The sequence below is a fragment of the Symphodus melops genome (genome assembly GCF_947650265.1).
Source record: "Symphodus melops genome assembly, chromosome: 15".
Taxonomy (NCBI): Eukaryota; Metazoa; Chordata; class Actinopteri; order Labriformes; family Labridae; genus Symphodus; species Symphodus melops.
The window spans coordinates 21,750,798-21,769,423 of record NC_136705.1 but is presented as its reverse complement, the minus strand read 5'-3'; the positions used below and the strand labels follow the sequence as shown (position 1 = coordinate 21,769,423).

Genomic DNA, 18,626 nt, shown 5'->3' with positions numbered 1-18,626 from the left:
ACGATTTGAGAGAAATATGATAACAAAGCATGTTTATGAGTGCAAATAAACGTTGCTTTTCCTCATCTTGTTTTCTTGACCGAGTTTTTCTTGTCGCTCATTTTGATGGGTGGTCTAGGTTGGGGTGGAGGTCCACAGAGTTTAATCCCCTCCCTCTCAGGAAGCGGGGTCATGGTCAGGCTTTGCTTCGTCCTGCATGAGCCAGCTCTTCTCTTTCCTTCCTTTTGTCTCTCATCATCAGATCCTGTGCGATTCCTTCAGCCTTGACTCCACTCTGGATATATTCCTCCCAAGAGTTCTGAGGGTGTGGTTCCTCGTCTCTGAGTGTAACAATCTGCTCCCCAAAAAGCAGCGTGATATTGACTATGAATCATCAGTGGCAGTCAGCGCCATCATCAATAGCTGCTCTGTTTGCTCTTGCATTCCTTTCCTGTGTGTTGGTGCGAAACACACACGGTTATGAGGATTGTGTGCTTTACTGTTCTTCAGCACTTCATCTTCTCAGGATGAATTTAGTTTAATCTTGAGTTATAACCTTCTTGGTTTCCTCTCTGTCGTTTTTGCTCGTTATTATCAGCTTATAAGTGTAACACAAAGTTAGTTTATTCAAAGCTGCCCTGATGACGTCACAAGAGTTACTTTGAGTTGAGGCCTTTTTCACAACTTGAAAAGCTGCTCACTAACAAATTTGGCGTATTAAAGTATTAAACTTTGATACATTTGATCTGTGATCTTGATGGGGCCCATCTTTGATTGGACCATCCAGCAGTTTCAAAGTTTGAGAAGTAAAGCCAACTGAACTGAGCAGTACCAAGCATGGTTTTTTTTTCCTGAATGACCACTTGAAGCTGATGTGAGAAAAGTGAATCCTGTCAAGCCTCATGTTCTACAGTTCCATCAGCAGATGCTTTTATCTAAAGCGACATTCATCAGAGAGTAAGACCAACTCCAGCAAGAATCTAGAAAAGAGGGAACAACATCAGTAAGCGCAAATGACACACAGGCGCTGACATCTGTGATTATAGAAACCCCTTTGCCAATGGGATTTTTTTGTGTGTGTCAATAGGTTAAACGTGTGTGCTTGTTTCTTGAAAACAGTCTTGTCTTTGTCCCATCACGTTGAACTCTACAAACTAAGTATGCTGGAACAGAAGCAGTGAAAGGATGAAAACTGGGAAGGATGAAGTTACTTTACATGATGACTTTGTTTGCCCGGTAAAAGATTACATCAAATAAAGCTTCTATATTCCCGATTCAACTTGTAACAAGATACAAAGAGAGAAGTCTTTACTTGGACTGATGGAGTGTCAGTTTGAGTGTGAACCTCAGGGTTTGCTTTCGTCTTGATCATAGTGATTGATTAGTTGGTATGAACGTAATCAGGACAACAAAAGGCCGTCACAGCAGCAGGCGGCTGGAACAGATCGGCTGCACAAACAAAGACGACACAGCAGGGACACACAAACACCAACCGACACACCCCAGCAGGTTCAGTGTGGTAAAATTACAGAAAAACTTCGCAACCTCCTTTTACAGAAAGTGATCTAAACTATGTTCCTATATATATAAACCACAGGGCACAAGCGATGCTCTGTGGTTTGTTTGTCAGCTGGGCTTTACCATATATAGTCATCAGTCAGCTTGTCACACACTTATACTGAAGATGTTGTTTAAAAAAGGGAAACTTAGGTGTTGCATTCTATGTTTGGCCAATCACAGGAACAAGAGTTTCACAGATGATAAATTATGAAATTTCATCACCGGAAGGAAAACTTTTTGCTGCACGTCATTTTATTTGCAGAAGTCGGTTAATTTCCATTCTTTTTATATTTACTCTGCGTATCTGGATTTTTAAAATGACAATGTGACAAATAAAAACTTGACTTTAAATAAAACAGACCGACAAGCATGTAATCTAGCATTATCAGGGAAGATATTTACACACATGAACACACTTTGCAATATCTGCAGGTCTTCATTTTCTTTGATTAAAATGTTGAAGTTTTGTTAAATTAAAAAAAAAACATGAAAGAAAGAAATAAACCCCAGACGTGTCATCATAAAACACACTATTCTTGCATTTGATCTGCAGGGAAAGTAATCTGAGACTAAATGACTGGAATCTATTTTTTTAATGAAAGAGTTTACTGGAGTTGAATCTCATCACGCCAGTTGTGTTTGTTTGTGTCGTTGTTGTCGATGTTTGTATCAGTGTGCTTTGCCTTTTCCTTTGTACGTCTCCAAATGTCGGATCAGATCTTCTATCCTCGTATCCTTCAGGTGAACCAGCTGCTCCAATCGGTTCACTTTCATCTGCAAGATCTGCACAGAAGCATGCAGAAAGGATGTGACGAAGCTAAAGGAAGTGTATTTCAAGAGCTGCGAGTAAATGCCACTTTGGATAGCTTCCTAAAGCACATTTATGACATTATTCTGCTTTTTCATGCAGATGTGGCAACAGGCAGAGAGGGGAAAAAAGTAACATCCTGTGAGGTGATACTGACTCACTGACCACTGCTGACACAGCTGAGGACAGATGAATCACACACACACACACACACACACACACACACACACACACATACGCACACACAGGCACAAGCACCCCCCCCCCCCCCACACACACACACACACAGATTGAAATGTCTCTCTCTTGCTCACACACACATTCACACTGACTGACACACATCTGTAACATTGTCACGTGTGTGTGTGTGTGTGTGTGTGTGTGTGTGTGTGTGAGAGAGAGAGGGAGAGATGAAGCTCTTCCCCGGCAGGAAGATTTTTTTTGCAGATGTTCAGCCAGTCAGCTGAGTGTTTCCCAGATTCAGCTGTGTGTGTGTTAGTGTACGTGTGTGTGTGTGTGTGTGTGTGTGTGTGTGTGTACCTCCACTGTCTCCTGCAAAGCCAAGACAGCTTTCTCTTTTTCCTGCAGGATTATCCTTAGAGCAGGGTCCATGTTGTGGTATAACTGTGCTGTTTGCTGTGGTTTACTGTGAAATTAAAGAAAAGAGAACAAGAGTTTTATGTCAAAAGCTGCAATTAACTCATTTAATCCACGTTAGAAGCATTATTTTGGTCATACCCATTCTTTATTTTGCTCTTTCCATCGTTTGTCTTCTCCTCTATGGCCAGCTGAGCTAGAAGCTTAGTTTCATTCTGACAGATTTCTGCAGGCAGTCAAGCAAAAACAGTAACATGTTTTCATATGTGGACACAAAATAACGGCTAAAACTTGAAACAGGGAGGGGTTTATCCAATAAATCTTATGGACAAAAGTAGGGTAAAGGGAAAAGGAAAGGAGGCAAATAGATGAGGAAAAAGGGGAGGTAAGATAAGGACATGGAGAAAGAGAAATGAGGAGGCCTGTAAGTCCTGCAGTGCATAGCTTAGGCTGGCGATAAAGGCCATCTGGTGATGTGGGGAGCTGATATGAGGAACCTTTGGTGTTTGTGCGTGAGGGTGGATCGGGTGTAGATAGAAAAGGAAAGAGCAGAGGGAGGAGGTGCAGGTCTGAGGTCAGCTTCACAGGATACTTTCAGGGACAGATGAGGTGTGGGAAACGGAAGAGAGACACTCCCCAAAGGTCCTGTTATTCTCTACTCAGGCATGTGTGATGTGGTTGATGTAGGTATGTTTGAGTCTCTGTGTGGTCACTGCTATCTCTGCCAAAGATTAGCATTCACTGAAAACTGTTGCTCAGAGAAAAACTCCATTAGCAGATAAGGCAGGATGTAGATAAGATCTTGGGATACTTTAATGTAAGAGGCAAAATGAACCTTTACAAGAGTTGTCAAAACAGTCCTCTCTGTTACAAACAAATCCTGAATATGCTGATTTTGTGTTTGTCATCCAACCAGCAGGTAAAACGTTTAAATCCACTTCCCTCTATGTGCTAAAAAAAAACCCTCACATTTTGGACTGTGCCGCTTAAAGGGATACTTCATCCATTTACATGAAGCTGTGTATCATTAGAAACATGGTAGTAGTGTTGAATGTTTGTGAATCCAACCCTCATTTTGCCCTGAGACGAGAAAAATATGTTTTTCTTTGCTTGAAAGTTTTCTTCATGTGATGCAAAAAGTGTCATATTGCATCCCTTTAAGTCAGGGTTAAAGACAGACAGTGTCAGCAAATAAAATCCACATATGACACAAACACGAGTGTATATTCTGCACAAAGCAAAAAGTCAAAACACAGTCATCATATTCTTATTCATTCAGCACTATTGGTTTCTCTATTTCAGCTGATTTCCTTATTTGTACTATTACAATCTTCTTCCTTTATGGTTTAACGCTCCCTGTTTCCTGTCCTGGGATCTGGTGTGACAAACACATTTAAAGCCCAGTTAAATGTGTTTGAAGATGCTGTGGTGCCTTTCTCTGCTGAGATCGGAGTTCTGTTAAAACTTCACGTTCACTTAAAAACAAAAAACTTTACTTCCTCTCAGGTTTTGAGCAGCGGGTGTGTCTCTGTCGGTTAGTGTGTGTGTGTGTGTGTGTGTGTGTGTGTGTGTGTGTGTGCGTGTGAGTATGAACTTTGTGTGTGTCCTGTGTGCCTACTGTAGCCCTGTGTGTGCAGGGAAAAAAAGACCTGTTGTGCAGCTACGTGTGTGTGGATTGTGTTGATGCAGCATATTCAATGTGTTTGTTTATTTCTTTATTCCTCTATTACATGTTCTGTAAGGTACATGGTATGTATGCTCTACAAATAGTGTTGAATTGAATTAAATCAAGAACATGCATACTATGTTTGGTGATAAAAGACATAAAAACAAATAAAGGAATTGTTACTCGACCTGTATGATGTTTGTCCTGGTTCTTGTGGTCATAGTATTCCAGATCCTGAATATTAAAAACAAATATTAAAAATGTGATTTCTTTAAAAAGTGATATCTTTTTTCACTGGATACCAAAGGCAGCTTTATGATTTGCATGGGAGACAGAGAAAAACACTGATTTGGTAACAAACATAAAGACATGCATGCAGTGACTTAGCATAAACACATACATTACAGATGAGTACATTCTCTGCAGTGTGCTCCAGTTTCTTGTCTATCTTGTCCCTGAGGGCGCTCAGTACAGGCTCTATCACTCCTGCAGTGCTCAGTACAATCCTCCTCACTGTCTCCTCTGGCACCACAAAGTTCAGCTTGGAAAACACCTTCCTGTCCACAGAAGAAGTAAATACATTACAATAACAAACACATGTTTCCAATCGACAGAACTAGACACAATAGGAATAGCAGAATGAAAGTGATGTAAATGTTGATCACAAACAATGTTAAGCTCCAGTGTGTTTACAGAGAAGACCCAGCAATCTATAGCTGGCAGTGCGCCATATCTTTGTCCTGGGAGACAATAAGTGGGTGTTTGGTTCTCAGGACCATGATGCAGAGGCCTGTCGCAGTACTCAGAAAATGTTCTGCGTAGAAATTTGAAACAAAATTTCACTTAAAAGCAATAATTAATCATAAAATATGTTATTGTGAGATCAATGTGGACTTCTGACTAAACATAATAAAGATTGATTCCATACTTTATATTGTTCATTAAATTATGTGTGTATAACTTCTTATACAGAAAAATCTTCCCTTGGCTAGAACCAGGTATGGGAAGACTTACTGTAAGTTACACTGGTCCCTAAAAACTGACAAATTAATAAAAAAATCTTTGTGAATAGTTGTATAAAGCACTGGTGTTTACCAAACAAACATTTAAAGATATGGTTTTCTTGAAAAGATAAATATTGGTATAATTTTAGGCAATCCTTTTTTTAAATCCTTGCTTAACTTGAGTCAATTATAAAATCCAGACATTAAATGAAGAGCCATTTGTTGGACCTCTTGACCTTCGATGACAGGGGGGGGAATATTTTATCATGATGACTGTGTGCCCTTCATTAAGTTCCCAGTGTTTATGCAGCTTGAATAGAAACATAAATCAAAGACATGAGTGGCTGTCTTGCCTGTTGAGAAGGCTCCAGTTACTGAACTTCTGTGGAGTGGAGTTTGCAGGGACGTAGTTGTGCAGGTCAACAAGCTTTGGGAAGAAATGTTTGACAACCTCTGCAGCCATCACTGCAGGAGTCAAGGAGAGGAGAGTCAAACAAACAAACACAAAGAAGAGGAGGAAGTAGTCACTTGATAGATTAAAACACGAGTCATTTTCACTCCGTTTATTTGAACCTGTTTGCTAACTTGACCAACCTCCGTCGCTGAAGTCCCGTGTGATGTTTCTTTTCGGCCGGGACAGGGGGACTTTGTCTATCCATGCGTATAAATCCTGCAGTTCCTCCTCCGTCAGTTCTCGGTCCATTGTTTTTTTTCTTTCTTATATGCTACATCGGTTTTTGTTTTGTTTTTTTCAGAAAATGTGTGAAGTTCCAAACACTGACAGAGCTAGCTAGCTTGTTAGCTTCCTCCCTGCTGAGAACTGGGTGTTTGACGCGTTGCTAGGCAACCGGTGATACAAGAAAATATAGCCTACGTCAGTTATGGCTCCTCAGGTAAAGAGACGTACACACGTACACCATTAATTTTTTTCATTGTGTTATTTTTAATGATTCATTTGTATCGTAAACTCAGTCTTACAGAATAAAGAAGATCTCAATAAATAGGAGGAAGAAAATACATTATAAATCAGTTTTGCCTGAAAGGAAACAATCATTGGCATTATCAGAGGACAAGTGTGTGATCATGTTTGCTGCATAGAAAATGTGACATAAGATACCTTGAAGACAAAAACAAGTATCAAGTCAAGTTCAAAAACACAAAACAAAAACAAAGACACTGCATGTCATACTTCAGCCTGACAAAGTCAAAGACTAAGTCGTAACATTTGTGATTTATTTCTTAATAACAAAATCTGTAAAGTGCCCAAGTTGGTGCAATATTTTAAAATCCCTTAACAACATTATTTCTTAAAAAACTAGTACCAAAACAACACGAGGGGACAGTAACAGTTGGTAAAACAGTTACAGCATCGATAGTGCAATTGCCTCGTAAAGTCTTCACATATTCAAGGATCAATTCAGAGACACATTTCCCTTTAAGAAAAAAACAAATTTCATCATGACAGCAGAGCCATTTGTCATTTATGAAGACCAGACGTGCAGCCTGTCAATCATGGCTTCAGGTTTTTCATCAACATACTGAAGACTTACATAAGCAAGAAACAGACTTCGGTAATTTTCAGGGAGACGATAACTGACAGAAAAGCTCCATCACTTATTGTTGCTGACCCTTTAGTGGATCCTGTCTCCACTTTACAAAACAGACAAGTGTCTCCTGAGAGGATCTTTAGGTTCTTCTCAGTGGGACGACAGAAGTGTTTGCCGTCAGAGGATCTTGGTGTTTACATCAGGTTGAATTACTCCCTCTGTCATCTTGGCCTGCTGGGGGGCATCAGGGCAGCTCTGCCTGCAAGCTTAAAGAAAAGAAACAAGGCTTCAGATAAAAAACACACTATTGTATTATTTGTCTCTTAGGGTGCATTCATACCAGTGCCTGAACAAGAATAAACATGGAGGATCTTGTTCAGAGTGGGTCGATGTAGTTTTTAACTGTGTGTTTAGTGGTAAGAGCAAAATTGTTGTGAAGCTTTGGTTGTACTGAAAACTGTCAAAAAAGTATCAAAAAGAACAAAGAAAACACTCAGTCACTGCATGTTTTTTCTCTCTGAGCAACAAAACCCAAAAGTCCACCGATTACACTTCCTGAGTCACTAACACTGAGCCACCGCTTGTTCATTACACTGCTATGTTGGAACAATATCCAAAACCGCAGACCTCTCTAAAAACCTGAATGCCCTGAATAAAATAAGGACTGTGTCTGAATGCCAGGAGGATTTTTAAGAGAGTCTGCCTGTTGTCTGAATACACACCAGAAGAGTATGAGGCAGAGGAGACGGCGAGGCAGACGGCTTCGGCTTCACGGGGGGCATGGGGGGCTTAGGCTTCGAGATCTAAGAGAGCAGATATGGAAGTTACAAACACCGAGCTTTAACAGTTACACATTGAAAAGGTCAAATAGGTTGCAATGTTAAGCATATCACTCACCGGTTTAGTTGCAAGTGGTGGCAGGGGTCTTGAGGGAGCAAGTGGCTTATTCTGACAAAGAAGACACCAAAACTACATTAGGACACTGAATATGTTGATAAAAAAGAAAACACATGATATTGCTTTTAAGAGTATAATAAATATTAATACACTATATGTGCAATTTACCTCAGTGTAGATTGGCTTGCTTGAGATGTTTGATGGCTGCACGTAGGGCCTTGCGACCTTAAGAAAAACATGTTTTTATTGATAAAATACTTTAGACACAATCAAAGGTCTGCGACTTCACATACAAATACTGCCACATTTAAATGAAGACCAAACAGTGACTCAGACTACCTGATACATCTTGGATGGCTGAGGTACTGCTCCAGCTTTCTTTGGTGGCTGTTTGGGGACAAAAACAGAAAACAGTAAATGAAAAATCTTCATTAATCTGCTTTTTTTGTTGCAGCTGGGGGGAAAATGTTCACAACTAAAGGATGATTTATTCTAATTTGTATACTAAACTAATTTGTAAAGCACTGACTAATGCTCTATAAATAACCGTCAATTAACACACACAATAAAAAAGAATAAAAGTAAGTAACAATGTGAGTAACAATTCATCCAAAGTGCTTAAATATTCATCAGTCTGTTTAATATAAGTTTTGCTATAAGAGCTTATAAAATATCAAATTTCTCTGTCATGTATAGTTTATGGTTGTCTATCTGTTGTGTCCTTGTGTCTTTTAAAGTGAACTGAATTGAATTCAATGAATAAAAGGCTCAAATTTACAGTGATAATGTGAATGAACGCTCACCTCTGGAGCTGCTCTGCTGGGCGTCAGTCCTCCGATTTTTGGTTTAGCAGAAGCGGAGCTCAGAGGTTTGCAGACCTGAGACGCTGAAGACTCCACAAATACTGGTTTGCTGATTTGCGTGGCCCCGACACGAGTGTTGCTGCGAGTACTGCTGGACCGAAACACGGGGTTGAATTGTCCTGAGGTAGATTGGGGGGATCTATAAAGAAACATACACAGACTAGGTTAAGGAGGGATGAGATTAAAAGCCTGATCTCTGTGGTTTCATGTAGAATCACTTTTTTCTGTACCTCTTTGCAGGCCGTCTTTTTTTCATGCAGCACATCAGACCCCCGATAACCCCAACCAAGATCAGCAGACAGCCAATCGCAAGAGACACAGCTAACACCACTGGATCTGCACCTGCACACACACACACACACACACACACACACACACACACACACACACACACACACACACACACACATGCACACACATATTAATTATGACAATGTATTTTCATGGCCTCAGATAGGAAGTAACAGTGTACAATACTTTTTACTGAACTCAAGAAGTTTTCAAGTTTTTAACTGACAATGTTTTACTTTAAAGGTCACATACTCTGCAAAATACACTTGACTGTTTTTCTAACACTAATATGTGTCCCTAAACTGTCTTCAAATCACCCAATTATCCTTTCCCACTTTTGCTTAATTGCTCAATTTTTCAGAAAATATGTGCTCAAAAAGGCCGTTTGGAGATTTTCCCTGGATGACATCACAAAGGGCAGTAACTCCTCCCTCAGAGGGGTGACACTTACGAAGCAAGGTGTTTGTTCTCTGAGTCTTCTTACCATTAGCATAGAGTGAGAAAGCCCACACCACTCAAGCCCTTCTGGAGGGCCGTGGTTAAACACAGCTCACTTGCATTTAAAGCTGCAGACACTGACTGTTCTGAGCAGGGCTGAAATAGAGACATCTCCCCAACTTCAACATCAATTTCAAACCCAACGAAATGGACGATGTCACATAAAACCCTTGTTATCCATCAAATCATGCTTGACTAATTTTACATTTTTAAAATTACATCCAACACTTAACAAAATGAAAAAATGTACAAAATAAAAAGTTCCTCAGGGGATTGCTGTTGTTACATATCTGATCCTGTACTTTTCTCTTTCAGATAAATTGTGAAGTTTTATCAGTCCTTTGACCTCTACTAGAGTCTATGTTAATTCTTTTTATTTGGCTTTTTAACATCAATATATGTTCTTCTACTTGACTAAAGAATGTGGGTACTTTTGCCAGCTCTATTTATTGCTTCAGGACTTTGGCAACATACGTCACCTGCTCAGGAAACAGAGTGATCTATGTAACGTCATTACTGCATTTGACTAACAGGGGAATTCCATCAAATCAGTGTCTGTTTGTCCTCATCGGAACAGAGCGCAATTGTTTCAGAGCCCATGAGAAGTCAGCTTCAAGTATTAAATCGTGGTGGAAAACAGAGACACAGTCTTGTGTAAAGTGTGGTCGTCAGGAGGTCAGACAGATAAAGAGGCAAACACACACAAATGATGACTATCAGCGCTTTACATCTGTGCACAGATAAGCGTGACGTGTGTCCTACCTTCAAGCAGCTCTGACTGCTGCACGTCACAGTAAGGCGGGGCCCACCCGGGATTGCAGTGACACTTCCTCTCATGGTTACAAACCTGCAGGAGACGTCATCATTTTCATATCATATTAAAAAACATGCTTTTGGTAAACTGGAATCATCTGCTTCTTTTGTGTTTGCTCTTGAATGTCACAATCAGTAATCTTCTTTGCTCAGCTGCAGTATTTTAAGGGGAACATGTTTCTTACCCCGTTGTTGTTGCATTTGGCTGAACAGTCATCTGTGCCGTACGCTTTGATGCTTTTGATGTCTTGACACTGTTGGTTGTAGCACACCTGAAAGATAAAGACGCAATAAGGACACCATTCACAAAATGAAATGTTTTGTTGAAGCTAACAGCTAACAGCAACATGAGCCGCATCGATACCAAAAACCCCTTAGTCTTCTGAGCTTTTTTCCCCCAAGTTAAAAGACATTTGAGTTACTATTTTGTCATCTGATTTCCCACTCTGATCTAAAGACTCTTGAAAATGAGTCATATTCATCTCTGGACATGTGTAAAAGCCATGCCTCTTGAGAACAGTTTAACAGAGGATAAACCCAAACCAATTAGATCAAGGAGAACTGCCTCAGTTCCTTGGAGCGGGGGCCTTTTGGGAAGTAAATTAGATCTTAATTCCTACAGTGGAAACAAACTGAGGGCTTCTTAAACTCCCTGGTTACTGGGGAAAGTTGGGTTAATGCAGTTTTGCAGCTTGCAATGGTTTTCTTACCATGTTGTCGCCACACTTGGTACCAGTGGGCACCTTGGGCAGATCTGCCGGGTAGTTATCTTCAGGTTTCATAGTGACCTCATTGCAGATAACTCCATTTCCTAATTGTAAAAAGGACTTCCTGGATGTCACAGGAAACTCCCAACCTCCAGAGCAAAAAAGTGTCCCACATTGATTCCTGTGAACAAAAAAGCAAAGCATTAAAACCAACAACATGGCTAAAAATATGACTGTTGAACTATTTGTGGTCTTTTGGTTACATACTGGCTTGAGCATCTTTGGCTGAAGAGCGGCTTCCTGCAGTTTCCATTCCTGTTAAAACAAGCGTCTGCTGCCACTTCAGCATCTAAACAAAATCAGAAGAGACAAGATGGCTGAAGAGGAACAAAACCTTGAGGTATCTTACACAACAAAACAATCTCAGCTGAACTGTCGCTGGTATTTTTACCTGGGCCCCAAAGTCTCTTGCAGTGTTCCTGTCTGGACGGACACTGTCCATTGTAGCAGTATCCTTTTCCTCGATTGCATGGCCGTCCATTCTGGGTGTAGGAATCAGCTGGGCAGGAGGCGGAGAAGCCGGTGCAGTATTCTGTGAGGTCACAGTCTCCTGTCTTTGGTCTGCAGGCGATGCCAGTTTGTTTCAGCTGTAGAGAAGAGACAAACACAGATGGTGATGTACCGACTACTGAAGTAAATGCACTCACAGACGGTGGCCAGACGGCTCAGTCAGACGGTGTCTAGCTGTATGGTAACACTTTTAGCATCAGTGGAAATTTGTGCATAGAGAAAGAATAGTGATTATTACTCACTTTGCATTCGTGGCAGCACTCTCCCTCTGCACACGCGGCTCCTGCTTTCAGTTTGCAGGTGGTGGCGTTACAGCAGGGATTCTTACATTCCTATGAGATAGTCAGAGCAGTTCAGAATATTACAATCCAGTCTGCTGGTGGGAAGTAAAGTGGTACTCATACTTCTTGAATGTACTTCAGCAGAGTTTTTACATCTTTATTTTACTGGAGCATTAATTTTTTGATGAACCTCCAAAGTTTGAACACAATCTGAAGGCTAAAATAGCTTACCTATATCTTTTTTTTTTGTCACATCAGCTTGAACATATGATAATTCATTGATCATTTTCATACTGAATAATAACAAAGCACCTTTTTAACATCAAACATTTACCTTTTAGCCAAATTGGGACTATAAAAAAGGCTTGGTATCAACAGATATCATTTAAAACAAAACCTATAAAAGATTTATCAATTAATGTGTCATAGCGGAGGCATCTTGTGTATGTGATGTGTTTGTGACAAACAGGGAGAGCTTGTTGCTACATAAATAATAGTGAACCAGAAAAAATATAATATGTCATTAAATGTTGTTATTATAATATCTGTAAGCCTACAGATACTTCTTCTTGAGAAAATGTGAAAGTGCATTCTTTTGTCATCTTCAGCTATATGACACTAAAGTTTATGTAATGTATTTGATATACCTGTGCAGTCCCACAGTCACACTCCTCTCCAGGCTCCAGGAAGGCATTACCGCACACCGGCCCTCCGTAGATGCGATTAGTAGAGGGAGAATTTAGCAGACAAACGGGGTCGACCTGGTCCAAGAACCTGCTGAGCTGCTGCTGACTGCAGCTGCTGAACTGTTCTGGATACACAAAGCTGGAAGAAGAAGGTGCACGGAAGAGAATAGCTTTAGCTTTATTCTTGATTTAAGAATTGTTGTTTTAATGTGAAGGTGAGAAACTGAGCCTACCCGACACTCTCAGACATGATGCAGCCTCTTTTGGATGGCAAGGAGCCACAGATGCAGTTTTCAGTGTCGTGGGACAAGCCCAGGTTGTGACCCATCTCGTGTGCAATGGTAGAGGCCACTCCTATTGAGTTAGAGTTATGGTCCTGTGTGTACAGCAGAGGAAGGGCAGTTACAAGCACATCTACGTAAAATGCAATCAGATCAACACTATCAGCGAAAAAGAGAAAGCCCACACGACCATGCTCAAATCTTTTATGGAATCATCACAATGTTTTGCTTCCACTTTTTAATATTAACCTGAACAAGGAAATGTTAAAGTGCAAGGTAAGTGTCCCGTTTGTTAATGAAACAAAGATGAAGTAAGGTAAGACTCAAATTAAAAATATGCATACACATCTATTTCCTGTTATTTCTACTTTTACACAGACGTTTTAAATGTATTAACAAAAAAAAGTGTCTTTACCTCATTGACTGCTCCAGAGTTAGAAGTGCACATGGCGTTTGTATTTGCTAAGCCGACAGTAGAACCATCAAAGTCCACACCTCTGAAGGAAGAAGAGAAACAGTGTTTACACACCAGCTCCGACAGTCTGTCAGACAGACCCACGAACAGTTACAGCGCATGTGTTCTGTCACAGTTGGGAAACTTGTTGCGGACTTGAATGCATCACAGATTTATCTGTCTCTGCTGGAGTACTTATTAATAAAAAGAACAAATTAAAAAAAACAAACATCAATGAACATTAAAGCTGAGAATCAAAAACCAAACACAACCACTAATTACAAATATTGCAGCATACCCACATTGCATGTTCTGCATAATAAAAAAGCAATGATGAGTGATGAAAGATAGGAACATCATGAAGCTGTTGCCCAACCCCTAAAAGCCTCAAGAAACGTTATTAAAGTTTGTTTGATGGTTGGTGGAAATAAGTTCTTACATGCATTATGAATGCACAAGACTCCATCCTCATGCACAGGATGTAGAAAAATCAAAGAATTATCTGTATGACTTTGGAGTCGGTAGCTTAAGACAGTCGGGTCTTACGTGATGAACTGTGCATTGTCATGTTGAGTCCGAGGGAGAAGGTTCTGCTGGCGCCACTCGAGGAAGCGTCCAAGGGTGATCTCCGGGTTTGTGCTGACCACCACCTGATCTCTGTACGTCCAGATATCCACACCGACCAACATCACACGAATATTCAAGGGTCGATACAGCTGAAACAGATGCATGAGCAGGTCAGCGCAAAACCTGTGAGACTGGAAACCACTCTGAAAACTGAATGCAATGTCTGGAAAAATAATTCTTATCAATAAAAAAAAAAACCATCACAGAATCAAAGTCCTCATTTCTTACAGGAAACCAGTGTTGGGTCTAGTGCTGTCTGATGATGCAGCCATGTTGGCTCTACTCTCTCAGAGTATGCAAAGAGGATAGTGTGATATGATGTGTGAAAATCTTCAGCTTGAGTGTGAAGATTCACAGTTAAAGTTAGATTTTTCTCACTAAGAGAACTTTTGCTTCCTTTTACTGGGCAGATTCCAGTCAGAAAAGAACAAATAGTATCAGCACAGATTTCTTACTCATGGCTCTGCTGCAATGAAAACACACAATCACTAAATTATCTGTAAAAATAGATGGAAGACTAAAGAGGTCAAATGAAATGTATACATAAAGTAAGCATTCACAACAATTTGAACTTCATAATGCTCTTATTTTCCAGCCAATGTTCAGTTTAAACATTTTAATAAAGAGACTCAAACTTACCTTGTCTACGTGGTTTACTACTTCAAGCACCCTGGTTTCTATTTTCTTCTTAGTGCCAAACTTCTTGTACTAAAAAGTGAATTAAATATAAATGAGTGATACAATTCACACCATTTCAGGTGTGACACACTTCTTTAGAGAAAAAATGCAACAAACGCAGTAAGAGGGAGAGAATATAAAGAGTCAAACCTCGGTGTGATCAACCACAACAACAAGCTCGATGGTCCTGGGTTTCTTTGAACGGTCTTTGATCTGAGCTCTGCTTTTCTGTGTGACACATAAAGCAGGAAATATCGTCAGTACTTCCACGTAATCCAAAAAGACACAGAGACTTCCAAATAATAATATTATTTACACAAGAAAGATAACATATGAGTTTAGACAAGATCTTAAAATACTTAGAATTAAGCAGATTGATGTATTGTATAAATAAGCAACAGTATTAGAAGTTTATCATGTGCAATGTGCATGTGTGTGTTTATATGATAAGACACAAGTTTTATAATGATGTTTTGACTTTTTATTTCATATTGAAGATATCTTGGCGTATTTTTTTTAACATTTATTATTCGTCTATTTTCAAAATGGACTTTAAAAACAATGTTAGAAAGGTAAATATAACCTGAAAACTATCAAACAAACGTAGAATCATTAAAAAAAACATGTGTAATCGTAAAAGTGACGTCCAGCTCTCTTTATGTGATTAATGTATGTAATTTTTTATCTTGCTTTATTGTATCGAATCAAGGGAATGAAAATGACGTTTTCTTCATTTTGGGGCACAGATGGCCTTGTGGTTCATGTATGGATGCTCCAAGCAGGCAGCCAGGGCGCGTGTCAAACCTGTGGCTCCTTTCTCGTGTGACTGTTTAGCTCTCATTTGTTAAAGTTTGTTTTAAATTTGTTTCTGAATGAATACAGACGTATTAAACACAGAGCTTGAATTCATCGATCTCGTTCACAGTCAAACTTTTTTTTGTGCAGGATTGTGTAAGAATCAGTTGAGGGCTTTACATCTTGGTGTATATAAACGTGTCTCCACAGTGTGTACTTACCAGACTGCTGAGCTTGAACAGTCCAGACGGACGCGCTCCATGATCATAGAAAGTGGTCGTGTTTCCATGGGAACAGGAGCTCCTCTTCCTCCTCAGGTGTCTATAGTTGTAAACGGCGTGAGGACCCTCGTCGCTGTGATCCTCAGAGCCCAGCCCCTCATCCTGCTGTCCTGCCTCAGCACCAGAGAGAGGTTCGATCAGGTACATTTGATCCTGGAGACGTACAAAGCCCCTGTGGACCAGAGCAAGAACTTTAAAATATCCAACTCACAAACAGATCACAATTTTACTCATTACAAGACGTACATTTGTTTTTATATGACTTTCAAGTTTTCACAGCTAAATGCATTTAGAGTAAGGTCTTTTATTGTAGAGAGAAAGCACCATGGTGCTGTGCGTGGTCTTTGTTGATTGAGTTACAGGTTTGAGGGACACAGCTGTCAGCAGTCTTTATGGTCTTTGTGATCGAGGTCATGGATACTGAGGGACTTTGATGTGGACACACAGTCTATAATTGTCCTTCATTTCGGAGCCCCTCTCAGGAAATAAATCATATTTTTGTAATGAGAGATACTGGATGATCAAAACAAGTACTTGTTTGATTACTCACTTTATTCCTGAGCAAATTCCCACGCTGGCAGACGAGTCCTCCATGCCCACGATGTGTCCATGATAGTAGCAGTGAACCTGAACACACATCCATTATTTGTCACAGGATTCAAGAAGACACTAATTAATCACAGTTTGATGATGTGGTTTATTCCAAGAAAACGGATTTTTACTGGATGTGTAACAGTCAACTGGAATGACCTTATACGCCACTTCCTGTTCTACATTCGTGTTACGGCCTGCAGCGAGTGTCGTCACCTCTCAAAAAGAGGAACTTTGTGGTTGAGAAATGTAATTTAGGCCATCTGTTATTTAGAAAGAAGCATTACATACATAAACATGTTGCATTAAATGTACCTTAAATGACTTTTGAGGACTCATAGTTATTATCAATCGTTTGCAGCTCTTGAAGGCTTGACCGTTAAAAGATTTAAATGTGAAGGAAAAATGAATAAACCATAAGTAGGTGAAACTTCTCAAATACATCCTGTTTGTGTTTTATCTCTCAAGAGATGTGGCTTTAATTTAAGACTGATGAAAATAATCACACCAACATTATGCAGATTTCTTAAACTCAGCACAGCAAAAGAAAAAAAAGAAAGAAAAAACAAAAACCACTGAAACTATGTGGGCAGTTGGCACCGGATATCTTTTCCTTTCAAACCTGTGAAGTTAGATTAATAGTTTTTTGTACATGTTAGCCGGATTTCTGACGTCTGAATCACCCACATCTCTTTTTAATTTAGCCATTCAAATGAAATGAATGAAGTGAGACAAAAGCAGAGTCTGATTTATTTTTTTTAACTTAGCGTACTGCATTTCAAACAGACATCATTGGTTTTATATGTCTACACTCTTAGATTACAATAATGGAGGTACGTGTATATCTGAGCTAACTAAACGAGAGATCACATCATGTCAGCTGATCATAAATAAAGGGATTATGTTGGTGTTAGCAGTGAAAGAATATATACAAACCCCAAGATCTGGAGTAGTTGTGACTTCTGTGCCCTCATCAGAATAATGTGTCACAGAGAAGTTTTTTCCAACAAGGTTTCTGAAAGGACAGGGGGATTTTTTGTTTTGTTTTTTAAAGAAAATATGCTAAAAATATAGTTTATAAACTGGAAAACACTGGGCAGAGTAAAAAAAGACATGTTTTCTCACTTGTTCTTCTCCAGGTGCAACGTGTAGTTCTGCCCTTCTATAGTCAAAAAGTACTGGAGTACATCTGGGTAAGTCTACACACGCATACACACACACACACACACACACACACACACACACACACAGTAGAAAAGAATTAAACACAATCTGCAAAGGGTTGACATGGGAGTTATAAATGGTCTCATAAAGCTGATAAAACACCATTAAAAGGGTGTGTTACCTGGTGTGTAGCAGCATCATTAACGTGAGATGAATCCTTTACCCTCTGAGGTATCACTGATTGGTACTTTACCACATGAGGAAGAGTCCTCACACTGCCGGCAAATAGTATTCCTGCAAGGATACCATGTACGTTTGATAAAGCAAAAAGAAAGAAAGCAAGAATAAATGAAAGAATCACAGATAAAGAACAAAAGTCATACCCCATGAGGAGAAGAAAATCCATATAAAAAATCCAGAATCTGGCATGTTGCTCTAGCAGACGCTCTTTGTCATTGTGTGCTTGGCAGTCTGAGCGAAATACTGTACTGAGGAGGCTCTTCAGCTCTCCGCCCCTCAGTGCTGTGTAATATCCTGACAATTACCATTTGAGGCTCAGAGACCACATGAGTCACAACCTTATAGCCTGTAAAAATAGTTTTAACAAAAAGAGCATAAAGTGCTAAGTGGGTCAAATAAATAAACAGACCTGAATTGAAGTGTAAAAACTTTTTATTTAACTTCACTTAAAGGCCTATAAGAAAAAAAACAACTTGTTAAGGGTCATAAAACGAAAGTTGGCTCTGCCCTGACTTTTTCTGAAAACTGTATTATTTTCACAGACTGATCAGGAAAGTAGTATAATTTAATACATATACAAGAATATATTTTTCTGGATTTTTGATTCCCATTTTCAACTAATATGTCACTTTTCCAAAATGAAGGGAAGCTATATTCACATTGAAGTAGCTTCACAATAAAGTATCACACTGGTCAGATTCAAACTACTTGATTTAGTTTAGCCTAATAAAGAGGAAGCCAACCTTAC

General features: G+C 39.6%; 2 protein-coding genes across 2 annotated transcripts; both read right to left on the bottom strand.

The window, feature by feature from the left end:
* Positions 1–1,768: 1,768 nt before the first annotated feature.
* On the bottom strand, positions 1,769–6,437 carry spef1 (sperm flagellar 1). The gene is made up of 7 exons (XM_079362052.1): positions 6,209–6,437; positions 5,968–6,079; positions 5,026–5,167; positions 4,799–4,844; positions 3,086–3,170; positions 2,888–2,993; positions 1,769–2,322 (listed from the first exon to the last, which is right to left on the bottom strand). The coding sequence occupies exons 1-7, from the start codon at positions 6,315–6,317 to the stop codon at positions 2,209–2,211; spliced, it is 714 nt and encodes a 237-aa protein (XP_079218178.1). The 5' UTR covers positions 6,318–6,437; the 3' UTR covers positions 1,769–2,208.
* adam8a (ADAM metallopeptidase domain 8a) lies at positions 6,349–18,599 on the bottom strand. Its single transcript, XM_079362049.1, has 25 exons — positions 18,022–18,599; positions 17,820–17,932; positions 17,600–17,673; positions 17,411–17,489; positions 16,434–16,510; positions 15,824–16,055; positions 14,958–15,035; positions 14,769–14,837; positions 14,049–14,218; positions 13,464–13,545; positions 13,001–13,143; positions 12,729–12,906; positions 12,043–12,132; positions 11,682–11,877; positions 11,498–11,579; positions 11,234–11,411; positions 10,709–10,795; positions 10,473–10,557; positions 9,152–9,263; positions 8,862–9,060; positions 8,398–8,445; positions 8,227–8,283; positions 8,059–8,109; positions 7,884–7,964; positions 6,349–7,427 (listed from the first exon to the last, which is right to left on the bottom strand). The coding sequence occupies exons 1-25, from the start codon at positions 18,065–18,067 to the stop codon at positions 7,383–7,385; spliced, it is 2,652 nt and encodes an 883-aa protein (XP_079218175.1). The 5' UTR covers positions 18,068–18,599; the 3' UTR covers positions 6,349–7,382.
* Positions 18,600–18,626: the final 27 nt, after the last annotated feature.